The sequence below is a fragment of the Dipteris shenzhenensis genome, chromosome 5 (assembly GCF_047967505.1).
Source record: "Dipteris shenzhenensis isolate YYH24624 ecotype China chromosome 5, Dip_SZ_1.0, whole genome shotgun sequence".
Classification (NCBI taxonomy): domain Eukaryota; kingdom Viridiplantae; phylum Streptophyta; class Polypodiopsida; order Gleicheniales; family Dipteridaceae; genus Dipteris; species Dipteris shenzhenensis.
In genome coordinates, this window is record NC_141600.1 from 547,430 (window position 1) to 562,846 (window position 15,417).

General features: G+C 43.1%; 1 protein-coding gene across 1 annotated transcript; it reads left to right on the forward strand.

Moving 5' to 3' along the window:
* The first annotated feature begins 316 nt into the window (after positions 1-316).
* Positions 317-14,635, forward strand: LOC147901455 (protein ABIL1-like). Its single transcript, XM_087375335.1, has 9 exons — positions 317-362; positions 449-531; positions 619-769; positions 898-997; positions 1,094-1,207; positions 8,007-8,100; positions 8,311-8,354; positions 8,567-8,649; positions 14,363-14,635. Exons 1-9 carry the CDS (start codon positions 336-338, stop codon positions 14,528-14,530), a joined length of 864 nt encoding a protein of 287 aa, XP_087231461.1. The 5' UTR covers positions 317-335; the 3' UTR covers positions 14,531-14,635.
* The last annotated feature ends 782 nt before the right edge of the window (positions 14,636-15,417 follow it).

Sequence of the window (15,417 nt, forward strand, 5' to 3'; positions counted from 1 at the left end):
AACGGCTTCAAGAATTATATTGTAGCTGCTGCACAGATCAAGCTGCTCCCTGAAAGACGCAACACAGGACGTTTTTCAACCACTCCACCACCTTTCATCATCATTCACAATTGGAAGATTAAGCAGGCGTAACGCCACAGCAAAGCATTGCATGCTGCAATCCAACTCAAGCGCTTGGGATCGAAGTGGAAGGATCATGAACTGGTGTAAGGCACGAGATTACATGCTGTAAAGCAAATCACCAACAGCAGCAGCATTGGCGTTTCGCGGCTGCAACCTCATGCAAAACTTCACCCCGCTTTCTTCTTCGGAACCTGCTTTCAATTGCGGTTCCGATGGAGCAATTCTCTACAGCGATCCAGGTCCGCAGATTTCTTGTCTTGCTTTGTCGAAGTTGTTGTCGTATTTCGGGTATTGCAAGCTCATTGTCACGGGCTGTTCAATCCAGGATCTCAAAAATTTACGTCCTCACCTCTATTCTGCTGCGGATTACTGTGAATCCTCCTACCTCTACAGCGATCAAAAGCGCGCGTATGGGACTCCTAACTCCTGACGTGCAAAGCTGAAAGCCCTTTTTCCTTGTTATTTTTTGTTGATATTTGCATACGTCGTCTGCAGGGTTTTGGACAACTTGAAGGACTACTCCGTCAAGGCCCTTGTAAATGCAGTCGACCACGTCGGTACTGTTGCAAGCAAGCTGGAAGAATTGTTGACTCGACACATGACTGAGATTGCTAACGTCGAATGTCAAGTGTCATGTCTTACACAGGTAGAATTGAACCTCCCAATCAACGCTTTCGAAACGAGCGTTCAACTCTCCTCGCTGCATTCTTACATGACTTCCTAGCAAGTTTTATGCGGGAAATCACTGAAGTATTGAAATGCATTTGCCTTTAGAGACTTAGTGCATATCGCGAACAAAGTAATTACGAAGGGCTTAAGCAGAAGCGCCGGGTTAGAATCACGCCGAGATACCTTCAACACTACGTTCCTCCAGGTCAGAACATTAGCGAGGGAATAGCATTAGCCCTTCAAGTTCAAGTGCTAGAATCCTCTTGCAATTGCCAATCCCTCCTTTGCTCGATGAAAGCAGACACTAATTTAGACGAAAGCAAGCGAAAAGCTGACTCGGAGAAGCAGTCGTTGTCCTTGCCGGAACCCCCACCACAAAAACTTACAAAATCATTGCAATACTGTATTGAACCAGGTACTGTATACATGTTTCAATGTAAACTTTGCACAGTATTGAATCAGGTGTTATATACATGTTCCAATGTAAATAAAGTTTGCAGAGAGCAGGAAGTCCTAACCTCATAGCGTCATCGAACCGTAATTAATGTGATTTGAAATGACGCATGATTTGAACACAGCGTTGAGGACCGTTTTGCAAGTGCTGCCAAACCGTTATAGAGACTGTGGTTTCGAGGCGTTGCTATGAATATGTTACTTTCTCGTGGGGTTAGATTAAAATGGAGGGACATTCGAGGCAATTCCGGCTCTGATAAAAGAGCGTCCATGCCGTCTGCTTATCAAATTCTTGGATAGAGTTATGAGTCCAATAATTTGGGAAGATTCTTAAACAACAAGAACCATAGACAATTGCCTACCTATCGCTCGCTAGTCGCGATGAGAATCGCCTTGAGTGCAGAACAAGGCTGGATTATCCAATCTCCTCAAGGAACCGTCGACTCATAGAGCTCCCACAAGACGTTTTGGTTGGAGGGAAAGTGCCCTGGGAGCACTCTCGGGAGGGAAGCCCCGGGAAAGCGGCGAGCAGCAGGCAGGCTGCCGGCCGCTAGCCGCATTTCCTGGTGGCTTCCTGACCGGAAAAGTGCGACCGGCACTTTCCCGGTTGTCAAGGGCCCTCCCTAAGCCTCGGGAGGGCAACGAGCGGCCGCATTTTCTGGTGTCTTCGTGACCGGCAAAGTGCGACCAAGGCACTTTCCCGGCTGTCAAGGGCCCGAGGGAGGGGGTGAATTTGTCTTTCCGGCCTGTTTACAAAAGACGGTAGTCGATGGCGGGGCGGGGCTATGTGTGCGTCTCCACGTGTCCGTTGTACCGAGCATTAGAGCTTTGGTGCTTTGTTGTGAGGGTAAGGGTGATGTGGCACACTGCTGTGCGTGCAGTGGTGTGCTGTGACTACAAGAGTTTTGTGGGATGGAGTGAAGCAGAGGAGTGTTGGCGCAGCCTCACGGGTCGCTTTCCCTCACGTTGTCACATATTTTAGCGGCTGGACTTCGAGGTTTGCCCTTGACGGGGCAAAAAAACCTCCACGCTTACGTGCTCAAGATTATCAACAAGCAGCAGTGGGGCCACAACTTGGACACGTTAACAAAGAAATAAACATGGCAGAGCAGGGAAATGCGACTCTCTTTTTATTTTTGCAGGGAAAGATACTGTATATAGAAGTATAAGGAAAAAAAGGATACAGCCTTGTAAAAGGCAATTACAGCCTATTATCAAGCTAATCGATCTTATCATATGGCTTCGAAAAAGCCTTTCTGTTTCCGACCTTCCAATGCACATCTTGTGGGGGTGCCCTGCTATGATGCCAGTATGGAAGAGGACAGTGTATAGGATGATAGACGTGGTATGAATGATGAGTTGTGAAAAGGGTGGCAGGTAATGAGAGCTGTAGTCATTGATAACAACAATGAGGCGCCATTCTACTTTTTTGGACCTCATGCAAATAGCGTTGCACATCCTCAAACAGGTGTTGCTAATCATTTTGTGGACTTACCAGCAACCAAGTTTAATTAAGAGCCCTCCAACATCAAAGTCTCAAACGATAACTTTAATATATTTACATTCTACATTCTCAAACGATAACTTTAATATATCTACATTCTACAAGAAACAAGCTAGCTTACTAGCCCCTCGTAGGGAATTATGATTGGTGAGATGACCTTAGAAGCCATTTGCCAGTGTCTAAAGTTGTTTGTATTTCCTTTTCCCTTACTAACCTAACACCTCAAGGCCTATTTGACCTAACCAGAGTTAACTCAACCGAGCTGTAACCTTAAGTTGCGGCTTAAAAATTGTTTGTTTACAATGAAATACTCATCCTTACAAGGAGTTATGGCTTGGATGAAGAGAATTCCTTCCCTCCATCTTTAGAGTTCTAATATTCTGAAGGGTTGAAGAGAATTTGGATTACTCCCGGAGTGCTACAATTCATCTTGGCCGTTGAGCCTAAGGATCCTCCTTGAAGCCCATAATACGCTCATGTTCGTAGAGGATGTGGCCCTCTGCCTCTATATTTGGAAGCTTAGATAAAAGACCTCTATATCTTGACCCATACATGTGTGGCTTGACCAAAGTCACGAGGAACACAGTAAAGGCTTGAGTCTTTGTCCTATCATGCGTTCTGCCATAACAGAAAGTTATCCTGTAAAACCAACAGCATTCATGTGGAGTTTGGAGGCACAAAATTCTACGTGAAACCACAATAGGCAATATTCAACTTGAATTCTGAACATGATGGCTTTCCAGGTCTTGCAAATCTGAAGTCTATTTTCTGCCCCCAAAGTCTGCATATACTTTTCTGGCCAAGAATACAATCGTGGAGAATGCCCTCAAATTCTGCATCTACTCTTCTAACCATGAATCTAGTCTTGGAAATAGAAAAGATAGCGGGCAAGGGCACAGAACCAAATACAGTACTGTGGTTAACTGTGGTGTCTTCTTCATTGATACTAGGAAAGGGCCGGCGGGTATTGCTTTGAGCTTGTCATACTGCCCTCTTTTCTTTGCAAAAGGTGCCATTCTTATCACCATCTTTGGCATGGTATCTAGACTCGGGTATCTTTCTAAAGTTTCAGGCCCTTTTTAGCTCACCCAACAAGTTATCAATCCGTGGAATTGGAGGCATGTCATTATTTGTGTCTTTATGCACATGAGGTATGAGCCATCGGTTCTCTTTACCTATAGCAGGAGGCAAGTCAGGAAGATAAAATATCTTTCAAGCAATTCCAGAGAGGTTGTATGGAACCTTTTTGATAGGCCAGATTCTGGGATTCTCAACAAAGGGCATGATTCACATCTCTTTTAGGGCATAATTGATAAGCAATGAATACTTGCATGGCTTGAAAGTACATTGAGAGATACATTGCCCATATGTGTGTATCAACTGCGGTGCATCTTGCCGTTTGATTGCTTTGGCTAGCTGCTTTGCTGCTATCAAAACTCGTTGAGGTTCCCTAAAGATTGCAGTACCATCGTCTAATGTTATACTCTAGTTGGGATAGCATGACCTCGGAAGGGTCCAGTGGACATTTTAGATGACCGAACTTTGTATATATCTTATTGCGCTTTATGTAAATAGTCAAAGGAATTGTTGTCAAGGTCCTTGGTGAGGGTGAGGTATAGACTAGGTGAGTCTAAGGCCAAGTGTCTTAATGGATCAAACTGTAAAATGGCAAATAGACTTGAAAGAACTCCAATAGAGGGGTAAAACGGTGCATTAAAGGCAGGCCTTAGAATGTTGATATGTGGCATCTGAAGTGTGAGATGTGTAGCTAAGTATAGAGGAAAGGAAATGGACGATCATCTTACATGTGCATGTGCGTGCGCTTGCGCTAAGTTGTTTTGGGCTTTTGTATACATCATCTTTCCTTTGTGATAGAGTCCTTTGGAAACTCCCCAAGGAGTCTCCATCAAACATTCCCTAGGACCCAATGAAAGAGTCCCATATCCAAGGGAAATGGGTTTCTTGCAAATGGGTCATTGTCTGAGAGACAAACCCTTGCAATCTAGCAGGACATTCTGGGAGTCATGAGCTGCTCACTAGCAATCTCAGTTCTTAGGTCATTATTATGAACCTTAGCATGTGCAAGGTCTACACATTCTTGAAGCTACAGGTATGCCTGAGGTCAACGGAAATGTGGACAGTTTTGCCACAATGTTTTCCTTTGTGTCTTGGCAGCGTACCACCCATCAAGGCATATGGGCTGTAAGCATGATTGGTTGGTACGCTTCTACTGCTTTGCTAGTATTCAAAAAGCACCCCTCATATTGCTTTTAGAAATTCAATTGGCCAAAAGAATAGTGCTTCTAGTGCTTTTTTAATATAAGAAGGATTATAAGCACAATACATTTGGCAACCTATGCTTTGGGCACCCTAAATTAGTCCCTCATAGCAGTGTCCATGGACACTGATTTTTGGTCCACTCAATCATGCTTACACCCTATGGGAATACGTGCATGCCAGAAAACACATTTTACTAACGAAGACGTGGTTGGGGAAAATGTCAAGGCATCTGGATATTCTATACTAGCCTGCCTCATAACAAGGGAATGTACAAGCTGCAAACAAGTCCTGTTTATTATCATTGAACATATGTGCAAAAGCACTGTCATGCACTTCACCAAAAGGGTCACATGGTTTCCACATCAGAGTTATCTCCTGCAAGCTGTATCATGGAAATGTGCTGCTTCATCCTTAATCTCCTGCCAAGTTTCCAGCAAGCTTGAAATTATCTAGCTGCACTATCACCTCAACTACCAGGCTGTCTTTCCTCACATTGCACATTCCTAAGCTTAGGAGACCCTTCTCTTTGCATTGTAAAATGGAACTTTTTCTATCCTTGCTGTAGAGCTCAGCATATATTATCTTGCTGCCCCTCAAGGTAGGACATATAGAAAAGGGATTTATTTCAACACTTGGCATGCCATCCTAGCAATTCAAGCTTTATATTCGTCATTTTGTATTTGTCATCAAATCATGTATGTGTTTAGTGTGGATTTTCGGTTTATTGTTTGCTGCTGTCTGCTGTACTTTGGCTCCTATAGATCAGTAAGTTCTTTTGCTCCCTCTTTGCTGTCCCATTTGAGATGATTGAGGGTTTCTGTCAGAGGGTACCAATGTTGCATATAGGTCCCATTATCACAACAATTAACTTGAATTTTAAACATTTTAAACAGATGTTCACCATAGAGGAAACAACAAGGGTGTATGGTTAGAGAAAATATATTGCACCAGATGGGGCATGAAAAGGTCCCATGTCCCCCACCAAGGATGTACCTTGCGCCTACACCCAAATGTTAGCTTCCAGATGCTTTAGGTCACTGGGTTAGGAAAAACTCAATCAATGTAGACTTGCCATCAGTATTATATATTATCAACGAAATCTCTAAAAACTAAGGATAAATGCTTATGAAAAAGAAGAGGTGCAGTAGTGGAAGCCTTCAAATACAGGTTAAGAATAGGCAGCATGCAAATTGCAAGGAAAATCACAATTGCAGCTTTGAAGATGATCAGCGATCAACATTTAGAGGGTGTCAAGTGGCAGTGCTGAGCATACAAGAGGGAAGAGGATGTTGTGGAACATGCGTGGGAATAGATGTACTTAGACATGAAGATCTAGTAGGTGAGAAATCAAGCTGTCCTGAGGATGGCATGGAGCAAGCAAGTGGCAAGCACTAGCAAGAAATAGAAGCAGGAAGAGAGGCGAGATAGAATTGTGAGAGAACTGGCAAAATTTACTAGAAAGCTGGAAATAGAATACTATAAGCTAAATCTAAGCTAAATAAAGCAAATCGTGCCCCCCTTTTTCCCTTCTTTCTCTACCTTCCCTTCTCCCTTTCTTTCTCGCCTACTCTTCCCCCTCTTGCTAGCAGGTCAAGGAAGCTATAGCTTGACCTTGTGGAGGGCTTTTCAGAGGGGACAACCTGGTCTAGCCAGAGGAGCTGTAATTGTAGCATCCTCAAGACCCACTACATCAAGCTAACCCTCTCACATTAGGCACAACAGGCAGTACATGAAGTACAAAATAAGGGATTTACAGGATGCATCATCGGCTTAATGCAATCCAGAGGGTAGGTTCATGATTGGATCTAGAGAAGTTTAGCATTTGAGAGTGACCACATCCTATAGGTCACAATTTATGGAAGAGGGGTCTTTCTTATCAACTTACCTCGCAATTGTGTTTCACAGCTTGAGAGATCTCTTTGTTGAGCTCACTTCCCCGAGAAACCCAAGAATATAGACACAGCCCACCACTTGCCCAAGTTCTTGATTATGCTTTGGTTTCTAGGTTTCCCAAAGGAGTAGCAAACCATCTTCTAGTCCATAGCTTCTTGTTCTAGTTTCTCACAACAGTGGCCTCCATACTCTTTGACGATGAGGCATCAAAGGCTGTCTCATTGTGAAGAACCTTGACTCTTTCCTAAAAAGGTGGTGCTAGGGAGGATCTTTGCTAGGTAGTGGAAGTTTTAGGGCTACCAGGATAGTGCATACATTGCAAACAAATGGACCATTTGGCCAAGGCCTGTCCTCATTTTGGAGGTCCAACCCTCCCCAATCCCCCCAAGACCGTGTGTAAGGAAGATGGTAGGACCCAAGTAGCTCTTAGGTAAGTGCCACAACCTCGCCAATCGCAGGCCCCCCACTCAATCTCAAACTCTAAGGATGGAGCCACTTATTGGGTTTGGATTAGTATGGAGGAGGGGAAGCAGAAGGGAGAGATGTAGCTACCCACGCGCCCATGGAGGAGGAAATAGAATTGAAGGATGGCTGTCGAGGGTGATGGTTCATGCCATCCAACGGTCATCAGGCTGCTAATTTATGTCACAAATGTGTGATTTGTGTAGCAGTTGGAGGAGATGGCATGGGCCAATCACGTAGCAGTTGGAGTTGGTCATGGAGTGGGTGGCCTTCATGGGCTTGACACAAATCTTTTGTGTTAGTGTCCAGGCCCATCCCTCCTATCCAAAGGACATGCTTTCACAATATTTCATCTCTCCCGAGAGAGAGAGAGCCCGAGAGAGAGAGAGAGAGAGAGAGAGAGAGAGAGAGATGAAATATAACAAGAACTCTGTTAATGTGCTTTCCCACCTTTGCAGCGAATAGTCCACAATTCATGCAGTTGGTACATCTTCTAGTACTAATTTGACTTCTTAAATGGATTCGTAAGCTTCAAGGCTTTATTTTGGAAAACATAACGAGAAGATATATGTGGCAATATAGTTTAATGATCAGAGAGTGATATGCTTGAGATGATTTACAGATCAAAACCATATAAGAAGTTTGTCATGGCACTTAGCATTAGAAGCATGCTCAACTTCCAAGACAAGTATGTCCAGCGCTGCACTAGCAGAACGGTGAGTTTTCCATTATCATATCATCACAAACTTGCAAATATTAATCATTTTGTACTACGTCAATATTCATCATTTTGTAGTAAGTTAATATCTTTTAACCAAACAATGAATCAGTCCTTTTGCATACAGAAGTATTAACTCCAGAGTCAAAGATTAATTACCTTCTTAAATATAATTATGTTTCTCATCTTTCTTTATATTTTTCTTCAGATCACTACTTGTAGGTTATGTGGGAGAAAAACTTACTAGTAAAGGTTAGTCATACTGTCATAAGAATTATGAAAATGTTTTTCTCTTGTTGTGTTAGTCTGATAATCCAATACTTGTGCCTATTTCGTATGTCTTCTATGATACTTCGTGGATATATATGCATGCACATGGTTGCATCAACACACACTCAGATATATATCATTTTCTATTCCGTGTTTTGTTTTATGATACAAATGATCTTGGTGTTTCTTCTTAGGAGTTTTTTCTCGTTCTTTATCTGGTGGACAAGCTCCTATGACAAGTCTCGGGTCTGTTAGTTCTGTTAATTCTCATAAACAGGTAAACTTTACTTTGATTTCAAGTTTTGCAAACATACTTCTGTTGATTTGAAATGAATGGGAGGATTGGGTCTGTAAGTTATGTTAATTCTCATAAACAAGTAAACTTTACTTTGATTTCAATTTTTGCAAACATGCTTTTGTTGATCTGAAATGAATGAGTTGTAAATTTCAAATAGAAATTCTTTTTGTTGTTTCAAACTGTCCCTTCTTGGTGCTTATTTTACTTTCCTCCATGTATATGACAATATGATACACAATAGATTCTAGGCTATAAAATTAATGTAGCAATCTTGTGTATACAAACACAAAGCTTGTGTTTGGCACTAAGCAGGATGCTGACAAACTAATTGCCTGAGTTTAAAGTAGATATTTACTTCTAATGCACACTTTATACCTCTACTATAAAACTATTCCTTGGACACAGGCAACTCGTATTTTACCATTGTTTCAGTAAGTCTAGACATTAGCATTGTCTTATTATTAGAAACGAAATATTTAAATGCGTCAAAAAATGCCAACCATAACTCAATTTTTAGCAAAAATTTATGTAATATTCAAAAATGTCATAATTTATACATGTTGACTAAGGTAAGGATAGGAAAAGCATAATTTTTATAGAGAAAATCATGTGAGGAATTATCGAATGAAGCTTATCTAAGTCTTGTATTGAAGACTGCTTTGATTCAACTTGAGCAATGTACTAGACACAAATGTGTCTCTTGCATGTCTGTGCTCCTTTGAATATCTAGTTGATAGAAAAGTTTGACGGTTGAAAATGCTTTCACAATTTGCAGGAAATCTGTGGGTGACTGCTTTTCCTTTCTTTTTTCCAGACAAAAAAGAATTAAATTTCTATGGGTTACTACTTTTCCTTTTTGGCCCTGCAAGGGTCCTATGGAATGACTTGGTTAGTGAGATGCTAATCAGGGCCATAGTTTTGAAGTTAGTTCATTTGGTCAATTTGACCTTGCAAATTATGGTTAGTATGAGGAATGTGGGTTAGTAGAAGTTTAAGGGCTTCTAATGTGTTTAGGGTTTAAGGTTTTTGTTTGCTTGTGGAGGTCCTAAATGTTTTTTTGTCTTTTATCCTAAAGCTTTTGTCTTTTGTTAGGTATCTCTCTCTAAAGCTTTGTCTCTTGTATGACACCACATTTATATTACTTTTGTCAAAATAGGCACTCTTCCCCACTTTTATTTAATGGCCTATCCACTGCACACACACACACACATACACCTTTTCACATCTTTTCTCCTCTCTTTCACTCATGTACCTTTCCCGATATTCCTTCACCTTCATTTGCTTTCTCTCTTTTCCTTTCCTTCCAATTTACACGTATCGTTTCCTTTCACAAGTTATTCAAAATATTTATCGAGCTACTTACACTTGTACTTATAATGACACTCCAAAAGGCAGGGCCATAGTGGGATCCCCACCTTGTTTCTTTTCCTGAGAAAAGAATTGTCTATTAGAAAATTTTAAAATGATACAGATCAGCAATCCATGGGACGCTTGACCAATCAGAAAACAAGGTGAATGATATTTAATCATTCATAAGGCCTGTCCAAGATTTAAAAAAGCAAACAAAAAGGAATCCACTAGAAATGGTGTAGGAGATAAAGGGGGGAGAGAGAGAGAGAGAGGGGGGGGGGGGAGGGAGAAAAGGTGGAGATGGTGTGTAGGAAGACTCGAGGTCCAGAGATAAAGAAGGGGACAGAGGGAGAGAGAAAGAGAGAAAGTCAACCACTTTAAAGTCTTGCATTAAAGTCCAATGAAGAAGAAGAGAAGCCACATATCAACATATTGTCCAAAAGGAAAAATGCACTTCCAAATCTAAAAATGGAGAATTTCTGCTTTGCCCAAATTGCATCGTTCATGGGCAGGCTAAAAAGGTTGCTACTTCTCAGGATCCCAGCTCACTCTATAGAGCATTCTGGAAACTCGTGCCAAAAACCTCGGTTGAGTGCCATACAACCAGTGTTCTCCTTGATCCGTGAAAATGCAAATAGTGCCTGTAGGCTATGCCTTGCAGAAACTCCCGCCTTATGGTGGTCTCCCTAGACCACTCCGTACCTTGTTCTCAAACGGGTCACAAGGTATAGATGATATCGTTGACGAGTGTTGCTGCAGGCTGTCGCCTCATCACTACCTAGATATTCCAAGCATTGATTTTTGCGACCGTCTTCTAAATGTTGTCCTCTGGAGAGAACTCAGGTTGCTAACGAGAGGGCGGACCAAATCTTGAATGTCCAGGTGGGTACATCTATCCTTCTAAATGTTTTCCTCTGGAGAGAACTCAGGTTGCTAACGAGAGGGCGGACCAAATCTTGAATGTCCAGGTGGGTACATATATCCTTTAGGCGGCAGAGACCATATCTCCATGGGGAAGGCATGTCGCCCTCTATCAAGCTACCGTACCCTAGGTGAAGACTCGTTGTATTGGTTGCATCTTCGCTATAATTCTGAGAGAGCACTGCCAAACACTTAGTGAAGCTAGACAGCTCCACAAGCAGTGAGTTATTATCTCAACATCCCCAGCATTGTAGCTGTTACCCTCATTTTCTTTAACCATGGTCTTATGGGAAGATCTCCATGGGCTAACCACCAGCCAGAACAAATAAGAGATCTTCCTCGAGCAAAGGCTAGTCCAGAGGTGTGGGCCCAAAACTTGGTAAGGACCTCATGTGGTGGTGGTATAGGAGAGAGAGGCAAATCTACTACCTGGTCTGAGTGCCCAACTTGCCGGAATGTCTAGAAGCACTTGCTCAGATCCAGTACACCTGGCATAGGGTTTGCCCTTACATATCCAAAGGCGCCATCGAGAGCGACCTTGTCCATACTGGCGTGGTTTGGGGTCAATGGTGCAGCTCCACCACAAATGGCCAATCACTCTAATACTCTACCGTTCCATGGTCCCTGGATCTCTATCCCCTTGCTTCGGCTCCATTAGGAGCGACTCGCCCAATCACATGCTAAAGAATTTTGGGAAGGGCTCATTGTGTCTTACTACACTCTGATCTTGGAGAATGGACGAAAACATCATGGAGTTTCTGAGGCATCTAGGATCCTACCAAGCCCCTCCTACATGCATCTCAAAGCTTGGTGCCAGGCCCCTAATATGCCCTTGCATTGCATCTCTGGACCAATGATGCCTAAGCCCCCTCCTACAGAATCTCCCAAGTGACCTTAGCTCGGGTATTTTGTGTGCCATCTGAGCCTGCCCACAGGAAATTTTGCACCAAACACCTGAGCTGTCTCATTCATCCCCTATGAAAGCACTAGCAAGAGGCGATATACCAAGCCATCGCCAGAAGGACTTGGTCTACCACCAATGCTCTCCTTGCCAAGGAGAGTATGACCAAGCTCCAGTAAAGAATCTTGCGCCAAACATTCTCTAACTTGCTGCAAGACCACTTAGCATCCCAAATATCTCGCTGTCTGTCCTTGGGGAATCCAACAGAAGCCAACGTTAGCCCTCGAAGAAACCAACTGAATTTTTTCAAGTTGATCTTGAAACCTGATGCTAGACAATATACCTCTAGGGAAAGACGAACCCTCTCTAGACTCTACCGTCCATGAATAGGTCTGTACTCTAAGTTCAATAGCAGCTCCTCCTACCGGATTGGGAGGTACATTTCTACCAGGCCATTATCTGTAATAAGAGGAAATACCTGAGTGTCTCTGCCACAAAAAGAAAAGGGAAGGGGCTAGTTGACAGCCCTGGTGTACTAAGTGGGAGGGTTGAAGGCTTCCTCTTTGTGCCGCCCAATGAGAGCTTGGTTGGAGCTGCCTGCATATAGGCTGCAGGTGGGGACTCCTCACACCAACTGGTCCAAAAATCCCAATCTTCACATGGTCCAAAAATCCCAATTTTCACATGGCGCCCTTCAAGAAAGTCCAATAGACCCTGTCTTAAGCCTTCTCAAAATCTAATAGGAGGATAGTGAGAGGTTGGGCCTCCTCGTGCCCAATCAACCACCTTCCAAAAATTGAAGATGTTGTCCAACAAAACATGTTTGGGTATCATGGATGATGTAAGGGAGGTGGGGATGGAGCCGCAAGCTCAAGACCTTTGGCTGTGAAGTTGAAGCCCTAGAAAGGATAGCTGGAGCTTCCCTCCACTCCAATGGCTCCCCTTTCAAGGGTTGTATGATCAGAACTGACATGTCCAAGGAGAGGGGGTACTCCTTTGGACCTCTGTTCATGGCGGGCCTTGTGTCCTGGAAACTAGAAGACAGGAGCAGAGTTTGGAGAAGACAACCAGATCTGGAGGGGGAGAACCCGAAGAGGCCAAACACTCCCACGTGAACAGAGGTCCCAGAGGAGGGGTTTGGAGGGACCTAGGGACGAGGAGGGCAGCGGCTTGCAAAGCGTGGCAAGCAATGTCTTGCACTTCAGACAATTCGTGGCTCATATGCAAGATGTATGTGAGCTACACTAGTCTCTAGGTCTATCTTCTACTGATCTGTACTGATCTAAATCACGTATAGTATGCATATGAGTTACGATTATGTAGAGAACCTCACTTGCAACTGCCCCCCACCATGTACTGAGAATCACATGTGTATTAGGCATGTGAATCATGAATGTGTAGAGAGCCTTGCAACTACTCCCCGCCATAGCGTATTTGTTCTATTGACAAGAAAGAGTGTTAGAACAATTGGTCATCGTCATTGAACTATGGAGGCTTGAATCTTTGCTGGAGGGGCTGACGTGCTGTTGCTGATTCATGCTGTAGGATGAGGAAATGGGCCCAGTTTGAAGGCTCCTGAATTTTGGGAATCTGGCTGTACCGATACGGTCTATAACTGGCCCTGTCATAGATTGATCCAGTCTGTTTACAGAGCTGACTTCATCTGTGGGTTTACAGACCAGATCTAGGCCTATAAATACCCCATTTCTGCCCTTGGACTGCTGCAGATTTGCTGCAAGGCTTGGGCTTGTTCTGCCTCTCTGTTCGGTGCTGTTCTGCTCCTCTTCTGCCTACACATGCCGACATGGTTCCTGGTGATCTTCCTCCTGCTGCTGTGCTGTCCGATGGATGATGCAGCATCCTGCATTCCTGCCGCATCTGGTGCTGAACCCTAGGACAGACTTGTGCGCTATCCAAAGCTCGTTCTCGAAAGCTCTTTTGTCCCCCATGCCCGGTGATTGGTTCTAATTGTGAACTCTTGCCGAGCAAGAAATGCTTCCACATTTTTAGGGCATGAATAATGGCAAAAAGTTCTTTATCATATTCTGGTTGGTATGAACTTGCATCCTTCAAATGCAATGGGCTGTGTTGCATCAGTATTGCTTAGATGGCATAGTCACGGCATTGGTCCTCACATCCAAAGGCTGGTCCCACTGTGAGCCTCACTCGTTAGGTCTATCATGGAGAACACCTATGCTCCATTGAGTGATTTTAAGATGTAGTCGATCCCAGGCATAAGCACATCTTGGCTATATTCTCTCTTTTCTCGATGAACAGGATCCGAAGCTTCATCTGGGGAACTCCTGGGCGTGATGAAGTCTGAGCAACTCCTCCAATTGTCACGTGTGCAAGTGCAGTTTTCATAGAGATTGGTGAAGCTTTACAATGATGACAATTTAGACATAAAAATGCACTGCCAGGCATAAAGCAACTGGATTATTATTGCATAATGACTGAGTGGCTTTCATTGTATGACTGACTATCTGCTGTAACCTTTTGACTCAGCGCATTTTGTTGCAGGCTTCTTCCCCAGTATCTTCAAGATCATTATCATCACTGCTGTCTTTTGATGAGACTGGTCAGATCCAGGGGCCCAAACGCAAAAAAAATATGCTTTCATCTTTTCTTGGCAGAAATAAAAGTGGAAGGTCAAGAGTTTATGGTACCATAAACTCATTTATTCGATGATTCAACTGATCTGGTTGGTTACAAATGAAGGGAGATTCTAGCTTATCATTGCCTCTCCCAGGTCAGATTTGGTGAAAGATGCAGCGATGAAAGAAATATCCAAAATCTGAGAGTTGTAAAAGGGATTTGTAATTATTATGATTTCTCTGTAAATGTGTAGTCTTAAGTTATGAAAAGTCCTTGCTGTGCAGCATGAATACTTTGTCGTACAAATCATTAGAAGTTTAACATAGTTATGTGATGCATCCACCATGTGTTTCTATTAATGCACTTCATTCAAGACGCATGACTTTCTCAGTGACATTTTCGTGGTCTTCCATGAGTCTCACTAGCAGTGAGATCAGCAAGAAGCAATAATGTGGCAAGAAAGCACAGCAGATAGCAGGTGGGCGTGTTACATCGCTAAACAACTCTAGTAATGATGTAGATTATACTGTCATTACCTTATCCAATGATGCATTGTTACCCTAGTATATCCTTCGTTCTACCCTGCATCCTTAATTCTAGAATACCTTCTACCCCTCATTCTTTCCACTAGGACTGAGCTCTTGAACTCTATACTCTAGCTTTGATCTCTTGCACTCTTGCACTCGTGCCTCTTGTCCTCCTGCCTTTTGTCCTGTTGTACTCCTCTTGTCTTCTTGCCTCTTGCTGTCTTAATTACTATCCACCCTCTTGCTTGCTTATCCTCTTTCCTCTTGCTCTCTTGCTCTTATGAATAATTCATATCTTTGAATTATTTTGAGATATTTACTTGGTAGTACAAGGTTGTATCCACTTGATGTGGAGGCATCCTTAGAGCCTTTATGTGCTCTCCCTAGAGAGCACTAGTAGTTCAATATTTGCTTCTTAGACTAGTGCTAATGAGGTCCTGCGGTAACTAGACC

Excerpts from the sequence above, each read along its gene's own strand:
- LOC147901455 (XM_087375335.1), top strand. The coding sequence starts at position 336 with ATGGAGCAATTCTCTACAGCGATCCAG. Across the intron at positions 363-448 it reads AATTCTCTACAGCGATCCAG|GATCTCAAAAATTTACGTCC; the intron begins GTCCGCAGATTT and ends TGTTCAATCCAG. Across the intron at positions 8,650-14,362 it reads CTGTTAATTCTCATAAACAG|GCTTCTTCCCCAGTATCTTC; the intron begins GTAAACTTTACT and ends ATTTTGTTGCAG.